The 23,328-nt window shown below is 40.4% G+C and overlaps 1 protein-coding gene and 1 non-coding gene across 4 annotated transcripts in view; one reads left to right on the plus strand and one right to left on the minus strand.

The window, feature by feature from the left end:
• The window catches only part of LOC131971344 (tumor necrosis factor receptor superfamily member 14-like), a 45,164-nt gene extending 28,789 nt beyond the window's left edge, over positions 1–16,375 (minus strand). For 2 of the 3 annotated variants that reach the window (XM_059332750.1, XM_059332751.1), the window contains exons 1-6: positions 15,801–16,291; positions 10,006–10,165; positions 6,624–6,733; positions 3,273–3,398; positions 2,486–2,641; positions 76–163 (exon numbers count right to left, since the gene is read on the minus strand). In XM_059332750.1, the coding sequence (XP_059188733.1) occupies positions 76–163; positions 2,486–2,641; positions 3,273–3,398; positions 6,624–6,733; positions 10,006–10,061 (536 nt within the window). In that variant the 5' untranslated portion in view covers positions 10,062–10,165; positions 15,801–16,291. Of the gene's footprint in view, positions 1–75; positions 164–2,485; positions 2,642–3,272; positions 3,399–6,623; positions 6,734–10,005; positions 10,166–15,800 lie in introns of all 3 variants that reach the window. The other variant, XM_059332753.1, reaches the window with a different exon arrangement.
• trnag-ucc (transfer RNA glycine (anticodon UCC)) lies at positions 13,625–13,695 on the plus strand. Its single transcript has one exon. It is a non-coding gene; the product is annotated as a tRNA-Gly (tRNA).
• Positions 16,376–23,328: the final 6,953 nt, after the last annotated feature.

Below are 23,328 nucleotides of genomic sequence, written 5' to 3' on the forward strand. Positions count from 1 at the left end.
AGAGGACATATTTTAAGGATTATTTGTAGGACACCATGAAGACTACAGATGTTTCCATGTTTCAGCTTCACTTACTGTTTGTGTGGCTGACAAGTAAAAAATGTCCCATCTGAAAATGTTCCATCACTGCAGTCAGAGCACTCAGTGTCCCTCAATGCTGTTCCTGTACACATTGATAGAAATATTTAGTTCAATGTCACAAACATCTGTTTGTTTTAAGGCACAAAAAACATCTTCCACAAGCTTTTATATTTCAGGAAAGTGACTGATGGAACTCTTTGATGAGATGTTCTAGTGCAGCGCAAGGTGGGATTTTAATTCACTGAGAATAAGACATCACAAAAATGATCCACGTCAGTCCTTCAGGCAAATATTTAAACCAGGAAATCCATCCCGATGTGTAAATGCCAGTACACAACTAGACTGTCAAGAAATTATATTAATTGCATTTCAACACTTTAATACAAATGTTGTCTTTTTACTAATGTAACATCCAGTTTGTCTGGGCAATGGCCATAATGACATGAAACAATTGGAATGATTTATGAAGAGAAAACTAAAGCTGAATCAAATGGTCCTGATAGAAAGAGCAAGATGCTTCTGCTTTTTTTTGTTGAAAGTATTTTGTTTTGTTTTGTTTTGGAGATATTACTCTTTAGTTGGTCTCACATAGCCAGACCTCGCTGTGTTAACGCTGGAGAAAGGTCTGGCTGCACCTATTATCATCCCATAAGAACTCTCTGGCTGCTTTGCAGTTATTAAAACCAGTCACAATCATCTTTGGCAGAGCTGAGCTCCAGATACAGTGACAGCTCTCTTGCTGAATACATAGTAGTGAAAGCAGAAGGAGAATACTGTCTGAAACAGGCAGCCAGTGGCAGGTTTATCTCTCCAGTCTCTCTATAACATACATTTTCTCTAGCAAAACCAACAACCACAACATCTCAAACAGGCTATAAATTAATTTTGTGCTGTCACATGTTGACCACCATCTACTGTAGGTAATAGACTCACTATGGATAAGTAATTCATACAAGCAAACTTTAAAAAATCCAAACTATCCCTTAATTTTCCCTGAATTTTGGCGTTGTCATGTAAAACTCTGATGGAACCTATCTACTAAGTCATACACTGATTATGGATAGCTACCTCTAGCCTGGCTAACACTGAAACCAGCCGTTCATTTCTCCGTAGAGGAGGTGTGGTTTACGATCCTCCGGAGCCGTTTATTGGGCGCTTAGAATGTCTATCAAAAGCGTCTGTAGGTAGCTCTTAGCCAATCAGATCAGTTATACCAGATAACGTATGTAGAGCAACAGAAATGGATGTTTGTTGTGTGTGTGTCTGTGAGAGAGTGTTGCTTTCTGCTTTGCTTCTCCAGTTCTCGCTTTCTGCAAGATTATTTATTTTCATGCTTTATTCCCCCTCATGTCATTTAGCCACACACATCCACTGATTTTATGGGCAATAAACAAGCTGCTGCGGGTCTCTGGGGGCTCCGCTGTCCCCCGGCTCGTAGCCAGATCACTGGCGTTACGGTAGCGTCAGTGATTAGCGCCGCTAGCGGCTAATAGCCCCGCTACCAGTGATCTCGCTACGAGCCGGGGGACAGCGGAGCTGCCGAGAGACCTTTCGCCTTTCAACTTTCGCTCTAAACTATTTAAAACACCATCTACAGCTAAAGAGAGTTTTGCGTCTGCAGCATGTTGGATCCGGAAAACTACAAGCTTCCGTCTGCCGGGTAGTACGCGTCATCGTCTAGCCATCCCTCCCCGCTCTGTGATTGGATCCCTAAAACAGGGTTAAGAAACCTCCCTGGTTGCCAGACTGGATGGAGGTTCGAAATGAAATTCGAGCGCGCAAGGCAGTATGGGTACACCCAGGCTAAGCTACCTCATACAATTCAACTTAAAAATCCCAGGAAATTTTTCCTGAATCTTGGTGTTTTCGGAACCTTTTTACTATAATCTTTTAGGCACCGTTTACATGATGACGGTATGACCAGAAGACGCAAAAGTGGCGTCGCGTCTTCACTTTTTATTCCGCGTTTAGATGAGCGTTTTCAGGAGGAAATCTGCGTGCATACGGAGAGGCTAAAGTGTGTGGAATTCAACTGGGTATGCATGCCAGGCGGTTCGGTGGCGCTGTGATAAACTATCACACAACGCTGCCATGTCCGCGCGCATGCGTAGAATCCGCCATGTTTGTTTATTTCCCTGTACTGGCACATGTATGTGACATAAACGCGTACATGACGTGAGCAGATCTGAGCAGAGTTTTGCGTCTTGGCCTTGTAGACGGATACACTACGGCGGAGCGGATTTAACTTTTCCACTTTGGAGGGTGGTTTCAGATTTTTCCGTTTTTAAGCCCCAAAAACGCCGTCACCGTCTAAACGAAAGGCACTTCCGATAAGATATTTTGTCGTTTTTACCCGCAAGCGTCCCGGTGTAAACGGGGCCTTAGTCGGCACAAGAAAACTCACCATTTCTGCTGATGTATTGTCCTGGTAGACAGTATGTGTGTTTGTGTGCTGCCACACAGCCGTCCTCTGTCGAGTCGAAACAGTAGAATCCCTCCAGTGGTTCACAAGCTGTATCTGATGTTCCTGTACATGGTCTCTTTATTTTTAAACCAGAACCTGTCAAAACATATAGAGAACATTTTTTTCATCTGATTTAAAGGCAATCTTTTGCTTATATGACATCTTAAGAAAATGTGAAGCATAAGTAGTTATTGTGGTGGGAATCCACCACTCAGTTCACATGTGATTATATGTCCATTTCTTGTGGCGGGATATAGAAGAGATGGTGAGTAGTAATGGCTTCTACAAGGACAGGTCAGCTCTATCTTTAATGCAAGTCCCACTGATAAAAAAAAATGGTTAATGCTGTTTAAAATGTAGGAAAACATAGAATACTAGAGTATACGCTGATATTTACAACTAATACCTTGACTTCATAAAGACATGATTCGAATCAATAGTTGAATATCTTCCTGTTTACTGATGTGAAAAGAGGCTGTTAAGACACAAATCATAACACGTGAGGTCTTCATGTCTGCTTTCAGTCTGTGATTCTTCTGTGCAGAGAATTCATCAAAATGAGTCTCTGCATTGTTGCAGTGACATTGTTAAATAATCTGCAACAGTTTTCTCAGTTCTTAAACAGCATTTACAGTGGGACTTGCAGTAATTAATCTACTTGTTATCTCTAAATCTACAGTAGGTTTAGTAATACGTTTCTACTAATAATTAGTAAATATTAACAGACCTGCATCACACTTTGCACAGCCAAAACACTCCTGAAGTCCAGCAGGATGATCCATGAAGGTTTCATTGAGGCACGGCACACAGGAAGTACTTCTGAACTCTGTGCAATCTTTAACAACTCGATTTCCTGTTGAAAAGAAAAAAACAACAATTTAATTTGATGCAATATAATGTATTATTGGAGTTTACATGTTCTCCATGTGTCAGTGTGGGTTCTCTCTGGTCCTCCAGCTTCCTCCCACAGTCCAAACACATGCAGCTTAGGTTTAGGGTTAGTAATTATTGGATCTTACCAGCGGGACATAAAGGACAGCATTCTCTCCCTATCTGATACTCTGTTTGATGACATGTGAGGGTATATCCTCTGGAGAAACAGGAAACAGAGTCTGTCTGTAAATTGTATTTAGGGCCCAAGCATCGAAGATGCGAGGACCTCTTGAAATTGCTCCGTTTATTATTATTCAGGCAATTGAATGGCCTTTTTGGAGGCTTCATCATATTCAAAAACTTACCAAACTTGTAACTTGTGAAATTGTATGTATTCTAGTGTTTGCAGTAATGGGCGTGACAAAATGACTCACTAGCGCCCCCTAGAACGTCAAGACAATTCAGCCCTTCGCACAGGAATGCCAGACACGCAAAGTCACGCCCTCTTTCATAACCCGTGACCTGTTCACAAGGAATCCCACATACTCACCTTACTGAGTGGAAGTAGAGGAACTTGGTTGGAGGACCACACCCAGCAGGTGAGGAGTGGCAATGTTCACCCGGTAAAATCTGGTGAAGGTGCTTGGCGACGCCCATGAGGCCGCAGCACATATGGTGTCCAGGGGCACTCCTCTCAGAGCCACCCATGACGTGGAGATGCCCCGTCAGAGTGGCACCTCACCCGGGTGGCAGGGTTTGACCACCTGCGAGAGTTATGACGTCTACGATCCAGTGAGACAAGTGCTGCTTAGACAGTGCGTGACCCTTCTTCGGACCACCGTGACACACAAAAAGCTGGTCTGACTTGCGTAAACTTGCCATACCCTCAATGTATGCCTTCAAAGACAGCAGAGGACATAACAGCTCAGGAGTATCGTCTCCTTCCCCTTAAGGTGAGACAAACGTTGCCAGCAGGATAGGCCGATTAAGATGTGAGCTTGTCAGAACCTAAGGCAGGAATGCCATATTCGGCCACCTCAGACATGAACTACTGATTAATAAGGCATGAAGCTCCCCAACACGCTTCGCTGAAGTGATGGCATGGAGGAATGCGGTCTTTGCTGATAACCACTTCAAAGGGAGGCAAGCAAAGGGCCCCCAGTACCAAGGGCAGGTCCCACCCCGGAGCCCTCAGTGCCTGTGCTACCATCAACTCGATCATGTTGAGTTGAAATTGCGGCAACGTACACCCTCAGAGTAGAGGGATGGCTGCCGCTATCCAGGAGAGATTGCAAGAACTGGAGAATAACAGGTAGAGAGCATCGCCCAGGGTCCTCACTCCTGTCTGAACACCAAGCCAAGAACAGATGCCACCTGTTCTCATGCTGTGACCGGGTCGACGGTGCCATGGCGTCGGCTCGTATTGTCGATGTCCCATTGTCAAGGAAGGATGCTCAAACGGCTGGATTTGAAGGACACTACTTCATCGACATCCGCCAAAGGACTGTCCCAATGTCCAGGATCCTCCGGAGGACAGAGTCCTTCTTCTGCCCAAATTCCAAAGATGCATGTGTGTATCCTCCGTGCGCTCAGACTACCCATAATGCCTTGCGCACACCGGCCTACCGGGAGATTTAAAAATGGCGAGCGTAGAAACAGCGACGCCGGCGGCGTAATATGCATTTAAATATATAAGTATTTTCAGTTTACACTGAATGTTGTCACATAACTTACAAAACGTGTGTTCAAAGTCAAGCAAAACATAAACATAAACAAATGCCAGTTAATTAATGCCATCTCAGTCGCTAGTTATTGTTAATTCATTTATCTGCGTCAGATGATGATGTACTATGTGCAAAGTATATATAGCTACGCCATTCAGAAAGTTATACATTTCTTTATTGTGTCAACAGGGACCGACAGTCCGCTATTATCCGTTATTGTTATTTAGAAATAACTGTTATTGTACTGTACTGTAAAATAAAAAAATCACAGAACATATTTACATTGTGAATTATGCGCCGCTGCTTTTATGAAACTAAGTGGCGGCCAAATTTAGCCAGGATCAGTGAAATATTCAGGTTTAATCCACTTTGTGGCTTTTACTTGCTAAATCGTGGAGATTCAACCTCGCCTCCGGAGGACCCGACTCCGAAGGAAGGATCCTACCAAGGAAGGATCCTTGACTTTGGGATTCAGCTTCTTACTAGCGGTGGGTTGGGCCCTGCAGAGGATGAACCCAGAGCTGCAGACGGCAAGGGTCGGGATGCCAGATCCTGCCTCTTAGCTGAGAGAGGAGGTCCTTCCTGTCAGGGAGACACCATGGCGTGCTGCGACAGAGGCTGTGCAGCAGAGGAAACCACGTCCTCTTCCGGCCAAAAAGGGGCCACTTGAAGCAGTGTGTGGCCCTGTTGGAGAACCCTCTGAATTGCTGCTGCAATCAGAGGGACTGGTGGGGAGGCATAGAGGAGGCCGCTTTTTTGCTCTTTTTAGCTTCGGCTTTAGCTGCTTCAGTTAGGTATTTTTAGCATATTTCATTTATCCTTTATTTATTTTCTCGAGGAATCGCTGAGGGCAACCCCTCATTTGCAATGATGTCGAGAGTACAGAGAAAACACGAAGCAGTACAGACAAAACACATGCAAAAACATTAAAAACAGTTACAGTGAAAGGCAGAGTTATTGGTTATCATAGTTTTGAACTGGCCCAGAGTTATAATTGTGTTGAGTTTGAGTGAATGTTGTAAGATGTTCCAGGTAGATGTAGCAGAAAAACTGAAAGCAGTTTTTCCAAATTCAGTATTAGTCTGGGGAACATTGAGCATTAAGCATTAATCACTAGAGCGTGTAGGATAGTTACTATGTGACAAGTTTAATAAAGTGCTGAGGTATGGTGGCATGTCGCCTATATGCTGACACTACAACTGTAGTATACAGTACAGGCCAAAAGTTTGGACACACCTTCTCATTCAATGTGTTTTTCTTTATTTTCATGACTATTTACATTGTAGATTCTCACTGAAGGCATCAAAACTATGAATGAACACATATGGAATTATGTACTTAACAAAAAAATGTGTGAAATAACTGAAAATATGTCTTGTATTTTAGATTCCTCAAAGTAGCCACCCTTTGCTTACTAGAATATAAGACATGTTTTCAGTTATTTCACACTTTTTTGTTCAAACTTTTAGCCTGTACTGTACCTGCGACGGGAGAAGAACGAAGGAACAGATCCTCTGATAAAACCGGAAGACATAACTTATCCGGGGTCATCAGGGGGTCACAGGTGACTTTGTTGGTATAACTACTCGACCTGTACATGAACAAGACGAAGTCATTCAGTGCTTATGCACTAGAGACTGCCCCTGGCGGTCAGGAAGGATGAAATACAACACTTAATTATGTCCCAGAGGAAGCTTTCAGAGGAGCTTTAAATGAGGAACTACATGCCTCTTCTTAACATGAAGTATCCGCTACACATGAATTCAGTTAAAAATTTATCCTTGACAAAACCAGAGTTGACATTTTTATAATTGCACTGAAGATTTATTTTTTTCATGTCATAGTAAGAAAAACAGGACAAATTGAACGTTTCTGCATTGAAAACTTGAATAAATGGGTTGTATTTTTCAATAATTGTGTATGCCTTCCTTTAATATGATGGAAATATTAAGGTTTTTGCAAAGAAACTAGTCGTTTAAAAAGTCCACCATGAGTTTTTTAAAAGTCCACTGTGGAATTTGAATTTTTTTTACCATGGAATCCTGGGGGGCCTGGTCAAACTAAACTGAAGTCATTAAATATGTAATAACTATGCTATAAAAGGTTGTAGTAGTACTTAAATCCCTCACACATAAATTAGCTCCTCTTTGTTATACTAGAATAATTATTTTTGGGAAAACATGCTTTTATGTCATTGATGGGAAGTATTTTCTAACGAAGATTGTGGTAGTATACAACTAAAATGTTTGATGTAACAGTTTATGTGAACAGCTTTTGTTGTGATGTGCATAACTAGTCATGTTATAACAACAAAAAAATGTGGTTTAGGTTTAGAGACTAGGAAGTTTTGTATTGCCGTCAATTGTTTCATTAGGATTACATGCATTTAGATGCAACTGCATACGAAGTTAAAAAATGTAGAGACGATTTAAGCCAAAAGCAGTTTCTTTTCTCATGCACTTATTGTTCATTTTCCATCCATCCATCCATTCTCGTCCGCTTATCCGGGACCGGGTCGCGGGGGCAGCAGGCTAAGCAGGGCATTCCAGGCGCCCCTCTCCCCAGCCACAACGTCCAGCTCCTCCTGGGGGACCCCGAGGCGTTCCCAGGCCAGGCGGGAGATATAATCCCTCCACCGTGTTCTGGGTCTTCCCCGGGGCCTCCTACCAGTTGGACGTGCCCGGAACACCTCTAACGGGAGGCGCCCGGGAGGATCCTTACCAGATGCCCAAACCACCTCAACTGGCTCCTTTCGACGCGAAGGAGCAGCGGCTCTACTCCGAGCTCCCTCCGGATGTCTGAGCTCCTCACCCTATCTCTAAGGCTGAGCCCAGCCACCCTACGGAGGAAGCTCATTTCGGCCGCTTGTACCCGCGATCTCATTCTTTCGGTCACTACCCAAAGCTCATGACCATAGGTGAGGGTTGGAACGTAGATGGACCGGTAAATCGAGAGCTTTGCCTTCAGGCTCAGCTCCTTCTTCACCACAACGGTCCGGTACAACGCCCGCATCACTGCTGACGCCGCACCAAACCGCCTGTCCATCTCACGTTCCATTCTACCCTCACTCGTGAACAAGACCCCGAGATACTTGAACTCCTTCGCTTGAGGCAATACCTCTCTCCCCACCCAGAGGGGGCAGTCCACCGTTTTCCGGCAGAGGATCATTTTTAGGACAATGTAATACCCCAAATTGAATATACAGATTTTCCCAAAATAATTGTTGTAGTACAACCAAGAGAGCCTATTATGTATGAGGTGATTTTAGTACTACAACAACCTTTAATAGCATACTTATTACATATTTTATGACATATTACATATTACATATGACATAATATTTTATGAAATATTAATATATTACATAAATATTCACACAAATTACATAAAAGCATGTTTTCCCAAAAGTAATTGTTGTAGTATAACCAAGAGGAGCTCAATTATGTGTGTGGGGATTTAAGTACTTCTACAACCTTTTACAGCATATTAATTATATTTTAACCACCTGGGATACACTGCAAAAAAAAGCCAACTTTCATTTTTTGCCTAAAACAGTGATTTAAGTTGGTAAAACTTGGAAATATTCTCCCTTAATTACACTTAATGAATATGGTCTGTTCTTACATAAGAAAACACAAAACCACAAGTGTTAATAGACTCCAAATAACTCTAAATTAAGTCTTTGTTACTTAGAATATGTTCCCCATACTAAAGTGACATCTTGATCATTACTAATTCACTAATAGTTGGACACTTATTAGCCAACACATGTTCCCTTATCTAAAGTTGCCTCCTTTTCACACTTAGTTAATATGTTATAGCACATAACTACTGCAATGAACAAGTGATGGGTTACACCTTTGAATAAATGGATCTATCTTTGCTGGTTGAATGACAGCACAAGTACAAATACCTCATTTATTATCAAGGCTGACAACAAATAGTACCTGAATAAAACAAAAAATAGCACAATATAAAATACTGTACAATATTTAGTAAAAAAAAAAAAAAGCACAATGAAAAAATATAAAAGCTGCACAGCTCAATATAAACTTTATAGCTCTTTATCAGCAAAACTACCTTTGTTAAAGATTACAACAAATGTAATGAACTGACTGACAAACAATGTACTGTCACAGCCTTTTCACAGCCTGAACTTGCTCTATAATATAACAGAATTTTAACCGAACAAAGAAGCTCACTTGCATTTTAATATTTCATCAACAAGGGGAGGAGTTTGCTTTTGGCCTTCAAGACTTTTTTATATCTGCTGATAACCTCAGCTGGCCCTTTCACTGAAAAACATATAAAATATAAACAAAAGAACACCAGAAATGAGATCAAACAATGGCTTATGGTCAGCTGAAATTGCTCAAACTGGTCACTTCTCTTTTGATAAAAGTATGAAGCATATTCTAGGAATGGGACAATCTGATCACCTCCTGATATGATTCCACACACAATGTGCGGTTCAGAATTCAAAACAAAAACGATACTCTATAAGATCTGTTTAGAAGGTAAGTCTTACAGTTCAGAATTATGTTTACTTCTGAGAGACATATTTCTAGCAATACATTTGATGTTGAATAATAATAATGTGAATGCTGCAAAACATGGAGCTTAATTCTTGATGAAAGCCACATTTTTTACTTTAGACATTCAATTTTTATTCATCATCAAATTTCTAGTATATTCAGAATCTAGAACTGATGATGTGTTTTCAGATTTATTTTCATAATTACTTCAGAACATATATTTAACAGCTTTTCCAACACTTTTATTACTTAAACTTGTTTTTTTTAATTACTTTTCATGAACACTTGTTGCTAACAGGGCAGGTGGTTCAAGTTATGCCATTCTTACCTCTCACATGAGCTTTTCCAGGCACAGCCACAGTTGCTTGTTGTGTCTTCTTCCATCTTTGGATGACAACAACACTGTCCCAGGACTCACTGATGTCTGGAGAAGATTGGGGAATGATATCATCTTCATCCTTGTCGTCGTCCTCCAAAGTTTGGTTGAGCTTTGATCAAATAGGGGATAGATGAGACAAAGATCAGATTGTTATGAAGATATATCACACATTTCATCACATTTACATGACATTGTCAGGGCTTGAAGCAGAAAAAAAATCCTGTGCCTGAAATTTTTTTATGCATGGGGGGAGGGGGGGGGGGGGGGGAGGATAAGAACTCATGATGTCATCATGTGATGTCACCAGGATTCTGGTTCTTTTGATGAGGATAAGAACTCATGATGTCATCACACGATGTCACCAGATTCTGGTTCTTTAATGCTTTGATGAGGATAAGAACTCATGATGTCATCACACGATGTCACCAGATTCTGTTTCTAAATCTGTGTATACCAGACAGAATTTTCAGTCCAAACACAGTTCGATTCAATCCAAAATTTGGTTCAGAGAGAATTAGAGGATTTCTTTTTTACTTTATTGTTGTTCCAAAGTACACTGTAGAAGAAAATAAAACGGGTTACTTTGACAATGCCAGGCAGGGAGAAAAAACAAAGACAGGGGGGGACCGGTTGTAATCGACCAGGCAACAATGCTGGAGAACATGGAGTCTTACTCCAGGGAGGTTGAACCCCCAATGAAATCCTACCACAGCCCCCTGGAAATCAAAAACAACTCGAAGTTGCGATTGGAGAGACATACGTGGAAAGAGTTGGCTCAGCTTCGAGCAGAGAAAGACAAGAATAGTCATCTCATGGCTTTACTGAAGGACGCTGAGAAAGACAAGTCTTCTCTCATGGCACAGCTGGAAAAATCCAAGGCCACTCATCTTGCCCAGCTGGAGACGCAAGCTGAAGAACACGAGGAGAGGAGAGAACAAGTGGAGGCTCTCTGCACTCTGCTTCAGTCTGCAAAGCAGCAGAAGCAGGCCGTGGAAAAAAACAACTCGGAGTTGCGATTGGAGAAGAATTTGTGGAAAAAGAGGGCTCAGCTTACATCTGCAGCTGGGCAAGATGTGTGGCCTCAGTTGGAGCTTTGGTCTTCAAAGCAGCAGCAGCAGGCTGTGGAAAAAAACAACTCGGTGTTGCGATTGGAGAGCAATTGGTGGAAAAAGAGGGCTCAGTTTGCATCTGCAGCTAGGCAAGATGTGTGGCCTCAGTTGGAGCTTCGGTCTGCAAAGCAGCAGCAGCAGGCTGTGGAAAAAAACAGATTGGAGTTGCAATTGGAGAGCGATCCGTTGAATAAGATGGCTCAGCTTCAAGCCGAGAAAGACCAGAATAGTCATCTCATGGCTTCACTGAAGGAGGCAGAACAAGACAAGTCTACTCTCATGGCACAGCTGAAAAAATCCAAGGCCACTCATCTTGCCCAGCTGGAGATGCAAGCTGAAGAACACGAGAAGACGAGAGCCTCACTTATGTCTCAGCTAGATGAGCAAAAACAAGACAACAACGCACTTGTGGCTGCGCTTAAAGAGGTCAAAAAGCAGCTGATGATTGGACATATCGAGTGGCAGGAGGACAAGTCTTCCCTCCTGGCACAGCTGGAATTATCCCAGGCCAACCATCTCGCCCAGATAGAGATGCAGACCAAGGAAAACAAGAACACCATGGCTGAAATGAAGAAAAAGCTTGAAGATCAGCTCCGGTCTGCAAAGCAACTGAAAGCAGAGAAGGAGGCCCTCCAAAACGAATTGGAGGCAAAGAACAACGAGCTCCGTGCTGAAAAGAGGCCGATTGCTGTGGCAAAAACCAACATGGAGATAGAATTGAAGAACAATCTGCTGTATGAGAAGGCTCAGCTGCAAGCTGAGAAAGACAACAAAAGTCATCTCATTGCTTCACTGAATGACGCTAGGCAAGACAGGTCTTCCCTCTTAGCACAACTGGATGAGGAAAGAAGGGAAAAGTACATCATTGTGGCTGCTCTTAACGAGGTTGGGAAGCGGCTGGAAGTTGGACATCTTCAGTGGCAGGAGGACAAGACTTCCCTTCTGGCACATCAGGCCCAGGTGACTGAACTCACCTGGGCTCACACACTCAAGGATGCTGATATTGCATTGCTCACCAGCAGGAAGGAGAATATGCTGAATGTGCTCAACCACACCAGCAGTGAGCTCCAGCGCAGAGAAGCAGAATCTCTGGAAAACAAGAGAGCTTGGGAGACTAAATTCAGGACGATGGAGGAAGAGCTAAAGAGCTCAAAGGTGTGGGCTGAAAACTGCCAGAACCTTGAGGCTCTGCAGGTTCAACACCAAGAGAAGCTGAACCAGGTCATGGAGCAAGTCCGCCAGAGGGACACTGACCTGAAGTACCTGGAGAAGAGGTTCAGTGACCAACTGGCCGAGACGAAGAGCTGGCAGGACATCGCTCTCGACCAATACAGTAAGAGGAAAGGCTTCTTGTTTGGCAAGAAGAAGATCGATGACAGAAATGCGGAGCTGGAGAGAATGAAGAGGAAAATGCAGAAGGAGCTGAAAAAGGAGAAGGAGGAGAAGAATAGGATTGTCCATGGCAATAAGGTGGATGAGGAGGCTGCTGCCTGTCAGTAGCTCTCTCTTCCTCCACTCCTCTCCCCCTCTCTGACAATCTCATGTTGGGTTTTCACCTGGTGCTCAGGGTTTCCCATAAATATATAGGCTAATTCAACAGTCTGAATTGGCCCAATGTATATTTTAATAAAAAAAAAACTCCTCTCCCACTCTCTCACAATCTAATGTTGGGTTTTCACCTGGTGCTCAGGGTTTCCCATAAATATAAAGGCTAATTTAACACTCTGAATTGGCCCAATGTATATTTTAATTAAAAAAAACTCCTCTCCCCCTCTCCATCATCTGCTTCACCACATGCTTCTCATGTAGGGTTTTCTCCTGGATCGCTCAGGTTTTCCTGTAAATATATAGTATATATTTCGAAAAAACGACTATCTCATGTGGGGTTTTCTCCTGGATCGCTCAAGTTTTCCTGTAAATATATTGTATATATTTCGAAAAAACAATCAAAATGAGTCAGTGACGATCTCATGTAGGGTTTTCTCCTGGTTGCTCAGGTTTCTCCCATAATTTAACACCACTAAAATTATAAAATAAACAAAAATAAACCAATCTAGCCTCTGATGAGACACGCTGGTGCAGCATCAGTGCCGGTCCCAAGCCCGGGTTAATAGAGAGGGTACAATATACACTGTTTTGTAATCAATATGTGACCCTCATCACTGATGGGCTCATGATTTTTACACTCTGGCGATGATGTCACACACATCAAAATTTGTGTTCTGTAGAGAAAAGTAATAGCACACCAATCCCGATCAAACCGCACGTTTTCATATTTAATTTGTCCTGCAACTCTTCAAGTTGTAGGACTAGTAGCTGGACGAAATTGCGTCCGAAAGAGGAAGAAGAGCGCTGGTCCCTATTTCTGGGGGGGGGGGGGGGGGGGGGGGGGCATCTTGTTTGGATGGTGAAAAAGCTCTCCATTGAGTCTTAATCAGTGTTCAGTGTACAGCTCATATGCGTTGGTGGTGTAGTGGGAAACATAGCTGCTTTCCAAGCAGTTGACCAGGTTCAATTCCTGGCCAGCGCTAATTTCTCATGTCACAGAGTTCAGGCTTGTAAACAGGACTGAAGGACATTGAGCAGACACATTTCACCAAATCATAGAAATCACAAATTTAGTAACTTTTATTGCTGAACAGGACACTATGCTCTGGAGCAACGTGGGGTTTCTCTCTGTCTTCCCCTGTCGCTCCCGTCAAACACACAGAGCTGCAGGTGATGCATTCAGGTGAGCTCTGAAATACAATTAACTGACGAGAACCACCGATGATGCATTTAAAGGCATCTGTAAACGACAGTACTATAAGACTAACCAGGGTTACATATGGAATTTATAAGGTGGTAGTACCACAAGAAATAAATTATTGACATTTAGGGCAATAATGTAAGTTAGCACAACAAAGGAAGCCAGTTGTCTGCTCAAAAACAAGTTTGTGAGTTGTTGTTACTTATATCTTTAAGTTGGGGTTCACAACAAGGGACAATAGTTCTGCTAACTCTTATTTCTTTGTTGTGAAAAGCGGGAAAGCGGTGAAATTCTGTCATTAGCAAAAGCTAGCGGCCTACTGATGCTAGCGGCTAACTGATGCTCAGTGTTCAGATAGACATGTTGTTTCTCTGAAACCAATATTCCTTTGATTACTTATTGACACACGAACAAGACATCTGTGAATATCTTTCTAACTTTAAGCTCGCTAAAGTTAGAAAGATTTGTTGTTCCCATGTAAATGAGTCATCAGAGGAATATTGTTTTCAGATAAACTCATGTTTATCAGAACAGAGTTAGGTAGACTGCGAACTATAACCTCATTTTCAAGATTAAGTTGTCCTCGAGTCATATTTTTTTTACTGTTGAATATCAGTTTTAAATGCACTTGAATATTTACTGTGCATTTTATTATGGAATATGAAATTAGTGAAAAGTCCTGTAAATTTGTGAGAAGATACCTGAGGTCCTCTAGAATTAATCTGAAGTGAAATTAGTGACCAGAAACAGATTGTTTAATTTGAAATAATTTTTAATATAATGTAATATTTTACTGTACAGTAAATATTCATGTGCATTTTATTATGAATTTTAATATCAAGTAATATTTTACTGTACAGTCTATATCTAAAGGTGTTTTATAAATAAAAAAAATCCACAGTGAACAGTTCTGTGATTATCATACAATCAATCGTATTTCCACATTTAAATGGTATTTGGGCCTGGTTGTGTAACACTTTAATCTGAAAACTGAAAACCGCACGTGGACACAACAAATACATTTTCGGCGCGACGCAATTTGATTATTTCACGTGGTGTGTTCATGCAAAGTTAATACTTCATCTCCTCTCTGCTGGTAAGAGTTTAATACTGAAAATTTGAGAAAGAATGACAGTAAAGTGTTTATCCTTCATGTCAGCTCGCTTATAGAATAGAACTTTATTGTCTTTGTACAAGACAACGAAATTTTGTTTGGAGCAGTCCTCCTCCAGTTGCACAGCTCAAAATATTGATATTTATATCAATGTGAGAAAAATATTTAAAACAAAACACAACATTATCAGTATCAGCAATATATGTATAAATAAAATATATATCTAAGTATTGGAGCTTGGAGCAGTTTTAATGAATTTACCAAATATCACAACACGGGCGCACTACATTATATTATTATTATTATTATTATTATTATTATTATTATTATTATTATTATATAGGGGCGGCTGGCTTGACTAGGGAGAAGAGACCGCAGTACTCCTCCCTCCTCCACTGGTTACCGGTGGCTGCGCGGATTCATTTCAAGACTCTATAGGTGTACTCCGCTGCTATTATCTCAGGCCCAGCTTACATCAGGACCACAGACTGTATTAGATCAGGACCATGTTAAACCCTCCACCCCTGCCCGTCCTCTCCGCTCTGCATCAGACAAACAGCTGGAGACTCCCACCCTGCGGGTCAACAAGCCTAAAAACCTCTTCCAGACTTTTCTCTGCTCTGGCTCCCAAATAGTGGATGAAGACTGAATGCTGAAGACCTACCTCTTCAACAATACCTTGGTTAAAGTCATCATAGTCGCTATTGTTAGAAAAATAGCTTGAGGAAACCTTAAAAATTAAATTATCTGACACCAACACCAAAATCCTCACCTATTTCTCTGCGCAGATCGTTGATGGGGAATGATATAAAAATAAATAAAAAAAACCCTCTTCTCTTCTATTTCTTCTCTCTTTTTATTTTTCTTTAGCATATAGCACTCCTGTAGCGTTTACAGATGGTTCTTAAAGGTATGTACCTACTTGATGCCTGTGTCAGTGGTGTTGTCTTCGTGATACGCATACTCCGCATACCCACTGGAAAAGCTCAGTGACTTGCGCATACTTTTTGCATTTTTGGACCTCTGAGGCTTCCGTTGCCTGTGACTACAATAGCAACAAATGTATTTTGCTGGCTTTCTCAATTCTCGGCACAAAGGAGAAAACCAGACACCAGACAACACTTTTCCAGTGTTTTTCGAAGCGTGCCATGGAACCCACAGCCGCTTCAGGTGACGATGCGGCTCCAGCTGGAGACAAAACAAAACCGGCAGATGAGGATGTTTCTCCAGATAACCGCTGTCTCCCATATTTATATACAGTCTATGGTTTCTCCGTGCTTTATTCGTAAACAGCCAGACTACTGTGGGCCGTGGCTGACACCAAGACAAGCAAATTAAATTCTATCATAGTCATGAACTGACCAACTTTTAGCTCGGCTCTCTCTTGCCGGTGTTACATCCCTACTGGTTTCCACACCAACTGGTTCCGTACGCGTGCGTGCGTCAACATCCGCAGCTGATTAATAAATGTGAACCGTGCATGGTTCAGAGGACAGTAGCCTATACTATTGTATGATGATACTTTTTCCCTCTTTTTTATGCTTGATAATAAGTATTCATTAATACAGGACTTTTATTTTGACGGGACTTTTATTTTCCCGCTTCCGATGTGTCCGACGTCATATCAATAGGCCTAAATGAGAAACGAAAAAAGGGAAAAATGAATTTGCAAAAAACAAATAACGGCCATTATTTCATTTAGGTTTTTTGGTTATTTGTTCTTTTGATGCTGATAGCAAAATCCGTTTTTTCGTTTTTGGTTTAAAACAAAAAAAGGAAAAGGCACTGTTTTCGTTTTTTCCTATTTTCGTTTGAACAGAAAAAGGAATACTATGGCACCCGGACCTCTCCCTCTCTCTCTCTCTCTGCCCGTGTCTCGACCGAGTAGTCAGGCGGCTTAGCTAAATAAAGGGGACATGCCGGACAAAAGCACCAATTTTTTTCCACATGCTCTCTATCACCATAGGTTTCAATTTTTGGTAGGAGCCACTTCATCAAGATTGCGGATCGGAGATGGCAGCCATATAAAGTCTATGAGAAATGCTATATCTTCCAAGCCACTTAGAAGGTCAATCTTGGTGTCAAAATTTACATTTTCTGGGTCAAGAAATCATTTAAAGCTATTGAGACATCACTAGATGATTATTTGATCAAATAGATATGTTCATTTTCACCCAGACTGGTAGGTCTTCAAGTGCTGCAGCAGGAATCCTGCTGAAAATGTTTGGAATCTATGTTCACGGGAGAGTGAGGATTAGCTGCCATGTACACTGCTCAAAAAAATCGAGGGAACGCTTTCATCTCATGTCAGATCTTGATCAACACATTATTTACAGTGAGTCATCTAGTGATATTCTCAATAGCTTTAAATTATTCTTTGACCCAGAAAATGTAGATTTTGACACCAAGATTGACCTTCTAAGTGGCTTGGAAGATAGATTGTTTCTCATAGACTTTATATGGCTGCCATCTCCGATCCGCAATCTTGATGAAGTGGCTCCTACCAAAAATTGAAACATTACATTACATTACATGTCATTTAGCAGACGCTTTTGTCCAAAGCGACTTACAATAAGTGCATTCAACCTGATGGTACTAGACATAGACCACAGGAATCAAGTAAGTACATAACTTTAAGAGCTAAGTGTCATTGCTACAGGAGTGCTATATGGTGACCATGGCTTAACCGAGGTATTGTTGGAAGAGATAGGTCTTCAGCCTGCGGCGGAAGATGTACAGGCTGTCTGAGGTCCTGATGTCGGTGGGGAGCTCGTTCCACCATTTGGGAGCCAAGATAGAGAAAAGTCTGGAAGAGGTTTTGAGGCGAGTTGACCCACGGAGGGTGGGAGTCGCCAGCTGTTTGGCTGATGCAGAGCGGAGAGGACGGGCAGGGGTGTAGAGTTTGACAAGGCCCTGGATGTAAGTAGGACCTGAACCATTAGCAGGAGAGTACACCAGAGCTAGAGTCTTGAAGCGTATCCGAGCAGCCACAGGTAGCCAGTGCAGGGAGCGGAGGAGGGGTGTTGTGTGTGAAAATTTGGGAAGATTGAAGACCAATCGAGCAGCTGCATTCTGGATGAGCTGCAGAGGTCGGATGGCTTTGGCAGGCAGACCTGCCATGAGGGAGTTGCAGTAGTCCAGGCGTGAGATGACCAGTGCCTGGACCAGGACCTGAGCTGCCTTCTGAGCGAGAAACGGACGGATTCTCCTGATGTTATGCAGCAAGAATCTGCAAGATCTGGTGGTGGCGGTGATGTTTGTGGAGAGGGACAGTTGGTTGTCAAGAGTCACGCCAAGGTTCTTGGCGGTTTCTGTGGAGACAACCACTGTGTTCTGGACAGTGATGTGGAGGTCAGTGGTGGGGGAGCCCTTCCCTGGGAGGTAGAGTAGCTCAGTCTTGCCCAGGTTGAGTTTGAGGTGGTGCGAGGACATCCACTGGGAGATGTCGGCCAGACATGCAGAGATACGTGCTGCTGCCTGTGTTTCAGACTGGGGAAATGAGAAGATTAGCTGGGTGTCGTCGGCATAGCTATGATAGGAGAAGCCATGCGAGTGGATGAGGGAGCCAAGGGAGTTGGTGTAAATCGAGAAGAGGAGCGGACCAAGGACCGAGCCTTGAGGGACCCCGGTGGTGAGTAGACAGGGTTCTGAAACAGAACCCCTCCAAGTTACACGGAAGGTGCGGTCCTTGAGGTAGGATTTGAGCAGAGACAGGGCAGAGCCAGATACTCCCAGGTGGTGAAGGGTGGAGATGAGGATCTGGTGATCCACAGGGTCAAAAGCTGCAGAAAGGTCCAGTAGAACCACCACAGATGAGAGAGAGGCTGCCTTCGCCTTGTGAAGCTGTTCAGTCACAGCGAGAAGGGCAGTCTCTGTTGAGTGGCCCTTCTTAAAACCAGACTGGTGAGGGTCAAGGAGGTTACCTATGGTAACCATAGGAAACCTATGGTGATAGAGAGTATGTGGAAAGATTTTGGTGCTTTTGTCCGGCGTGTCCCCTTTCTTCTCAAATCTGGTCCTAAGCCGCCTGACTAGAGGCCATTTCATATTAACCACTTTATGAGCCCCATATGAAACATATGAACCAACCAGTTGTTTTAGATCAAGCCAAAACAAAATGTTACCTGGACACTTAGAACTTATAGATATATGCATCGAGTTTTTATTTATTTATTTACTTATTTTCTGCCAAGCGACTTATCTGTAAATCAGCTCATTAATTTTAACAAAATAAAAGTGAAAATTTGTATTTTCTTTATTGGAAGCTATTTAAGTCTAAATAAATAAATACATAAATAAAGTACGATATTTACTCTACTGGCAGGAAGAGGAGTAGAAGTATATTGGGAAGTGTATGCATACTGATTTTAATATTTTGGCTTTATTATTCTTTTTTGCTGTTATTATTAAATGGGTTTATTTTCCATTGCATGTTATTTATTCTACTATGTTTTTATTTTTATCTTATTTTTTTTTAAAAGTCAAGTGTGTTTAATTTACATTCTCTCTTTGTTTTTAAGTTCATCAAGCTATGTGTATTTAGGTCATGTAATCATGGCCGGGAGTAACAGAGTACAAGTAACAAGATACAGAATACATTGTTGGAATTCTTAATACAATTATTGTCTTTTAAAATATTTAATATATCTTACAAAATACATTTTGCGGCATGTTATCAGTATTCTGTCGTGATATAGCCTATGTGTTAAAAGTTGCATGTCATTTAGTTCTGCATTTGTGGTAAGAAAGGTTCTGTAGCCTACAAAAACGTTATAATTATTATTATAAAGTTTTAAGAAATGGAAATACTCATGTAGCCTACCTCATAATCTCATTAAATTACAGTATTCTAATACATAGACTTAGTTAAACTGCACAATATACCAACTTCAATCGTTTCCCTGTTAGATAAACTGATTTGTAATGTAGATTCTGATCAATAGAGGTCGCTGTTTCATCACTTAATAATACTTCATGTGTTACCGTCACATTTCTAATAACCACAGCTATTGACCCCCTGAAGAAAAAATAGTATATTAAATGTATGTATTATTATTTCTTTGGCTTGAATTTTGATCTTCGTTGATGCAAATGGAGCTGATGTGATGCAAGAAATATTTCAGATTTGATCAGACTATCATCATCATCATCATCATCAAACATAAAACAGTTTAAAAACAAATATAAAGACATCTTCTTTACAAAGTACAGACATTTAGAAAAGCCTCTGTAACATGGACATATGTAGACTGTAATTTTGTAATATACATGGTAATTGTATTTATGTTTATAATATTTAGTAATTTACAATATACATGTATAGGTATTCACAATGTAATATAAATTGTTTATAGTATATGTATATATATAATTATTTATAATATTTGTATGTGACTATATCGATTATTCATATATGTATATACTGACCCGTTAAGGGGTAGGACTAGATAAGTGTTTTTACTTCTTCCTACCCCCTTTCGAGCATGCAGAAAGTGTCTGGTTTTTTTTTCAATTTTTTGTTTTTTTTTGTTTTGTTTTTTATTTATTCATCTATTAATATTTAAACTTGTTATTTTATTGTCTCCATGTTCGAAATAAAGACAATCAATCAATCAATCAATCAACATCATCATCATCATCAATGTACAGAAAAGAGAGTCCTGACTGTGTGAAGAGTAATAAATGAGTCACACATGTTCTGGTATCCGTTATTAGTGGAATGGAATATACACCTCTGTGTTTTAATGCTGTTTTCTCCTTCATTCATTCAGCGCTCACGCTCTCGAAAGACGACACATCACCGTCACTTCACTGGATTCAAAAGAAAAACATCTGAAGTCTGTTTATCATCTGGACATCATCATCCAAACTAACAATTAATCCTGAATGAAAATCGTTTAATCTCCCTAGTGAGAGGAGGAACAATGTGCATTTTTAGTGGATCTGAAAATGAGGACAGATGTTCCCCAGATACAGAATAAAAAACACTTCAGATGAAAAGCCATTTAAAATGATAATGAAATTTAATTCACAGAATATACATGACTCCTTGTAAACTTTACAGTATGATAATGAAAGATAATCCGAACTGTACACTATGTATTACAGGCACAATGGGCACCTTTCTCCACATGATTTGGGAATGCCCAGGGGTTGCAAAATTTTTGGAAAATGGTGCAGAGTGAACTGTCATTGCTAATGTGCGTTGCTATTCCCCTGTCCCCATCTGTTTTTATTTTAAATTATCTCTCTCAACTGAAATTTACGAAATCCTCAAAGCGCATATTTCTGGCTGGCCTAACCGCAGCTAAAAAGATGATCGCAACAAGGTGGAAACCGCCACATATACTAACTCGGTAACACTTTACAATAACCATCGTTTATAAACGGTAAACAGATAGTTTATTAATGTTTAATCATCATTTATAGACTGTTAATAGACCATTTAGAATGGTAAATACATAATTTATTAATGTTTAACTAACTTAATCATGTATAAATGGCAAATAGATGTATATTCATTTATAAACATGTCTATTAATGTAAGTTTATAGTTACTTTACCATTAACAAACAATTAAATTATAATTAATTGTTTATAAATGGTTTTAGTTGCACCCATTTTAATATTTTTAACTCTATATTAAGTATGTTAATGATTTTGAAATGATTCATATACCTTTAAGAAATTGGTTGAAAACATTTAACGATTAAATATGTAAAGCACTTTGTAAATGGTTAATAATTGGTTTATATACCATCTATAAACATTATTTAGTTGGTTATTGTAAAGTGTTACCACTAACTCTTTTCCTGTTATGTCAAATAAAAAATCATGACTATGATCAATACTTTATTAGTTATGATTAATATGATCTTAGCTTCATGTGCTTACAGACTAATTTCCAGTTGCAGATCCCGTCTCATATTTTAAAAATCATAAAATGAAAGTAAACAGCTTCTTCCCCCCGAAACATAAACAATAAGTCACATGATGCAAAGATAATCAATTATAATTCTGATTACAGAACAATCATATTCATAAATTAGCAAGAATATTAAATCCATGGATTCAAAATGAAAAAAAAACTTGTGAGGTGAATTAGTTATTTCTGACGATTCATAAAACTCATGAACAGAAGGAACATCGGATAAAATAAGTGAAAATAATCATTTGTTGCACTTAGTCTTTGGATGTTTTCTCTCCAAATATTCTACAGATGTTTCCTGTTTTTCAGAGCGACAGTAAAGATAAAAGTTGTAAGGAATCATTAGATACGACAGAGGAAACATGAAGCAGCAGAAACAGTCATTAGTCCATAGAACGACAACTCCCAGCTGCTTCCTCCAAGCCCCAAAACATGTACAGTCCCAGTTTGACATACATTTTAAAAATAAATTACAAGAACAAGTAACTTAATTTCCTTTTCTGCGATTTGCTAAATTTGAAGAAAAAATAAATATTACTACACTATTGAAGCATGTAGTAATAATACATCTTATTTTTTTTAATTTCTCTTTTTTTTAAATTTAATCTTCTTTTCCATTTGGAAACTAAGATTGTGGTTTCATACAATAGTATTGGAGGTAAGATGTGTGATGTAGCAGTTTAAGTGACCAGCGTTTTTTGTGATGCACATGACTAGTCATGTTATAACAACACAATGACATAAGGTTTAGAGACGAAGAAGTTTTGTATCACTGTATAAATGCAGATTTTCCCAAAGTAAGTGTTGTAGCCTAGTATAACCAAGAGGGGCTAAGTGTGAGCAGATTTTAGTGCTACTACAAGCTTCAATAGTGTAGTTATTGAATATTTTCTTCTTCTGAATATTTGTTCCTTCCACACATCATCTCTCGTGTGCCTGTGTGTGCACAAGCCAAGCTAAAAACAAGTAACCCGTCCGGGCCGGTCAGAGGTGCTCCAAACACACTGTTGCATTATACCATTCATTAGCCGCGAGCTAACATTAGCTAACAATTGTTTTAATCACAAAAAGCTACTATTGCTTCCTGTTGCTAAACACATGCAGCTTTCAAAACTAGAGTGCAATGTGTTAACAGAATCCACCACAGAACTTACAAGAATACAGTCACAATAAGATTCCTGAAATAAAACATAAAACAAACCTTATTCTCCTTTAAACAATTCATTAAAATATGCAATGATCAAGATCAGTGTATATGATGGAATAGTGGCATTATAGTGTGTGAGAGGCACCAAATTTCGTCTTTTATGGGGAAAAAATTCTACAGAGGGGCACCTGCAGCTATGTTACATACAGTAACTCTACTGTACCT

This window comes from Centropristis striata, chromosome 5 (assembly GCF_030273125.1).
Source record: "Centropristis striata isolate RG_2023a ecotype Rhode Island chromosome 5, C.striata_1.0, whole genome shotgun sequence".
Taxonomy (NCBI): domain Eukaryota; kingdom Metazoa; phylum Chordata; class Actinopteri; order Perciformes; family Serranidae; genus Centropristis; species Centropristis striata.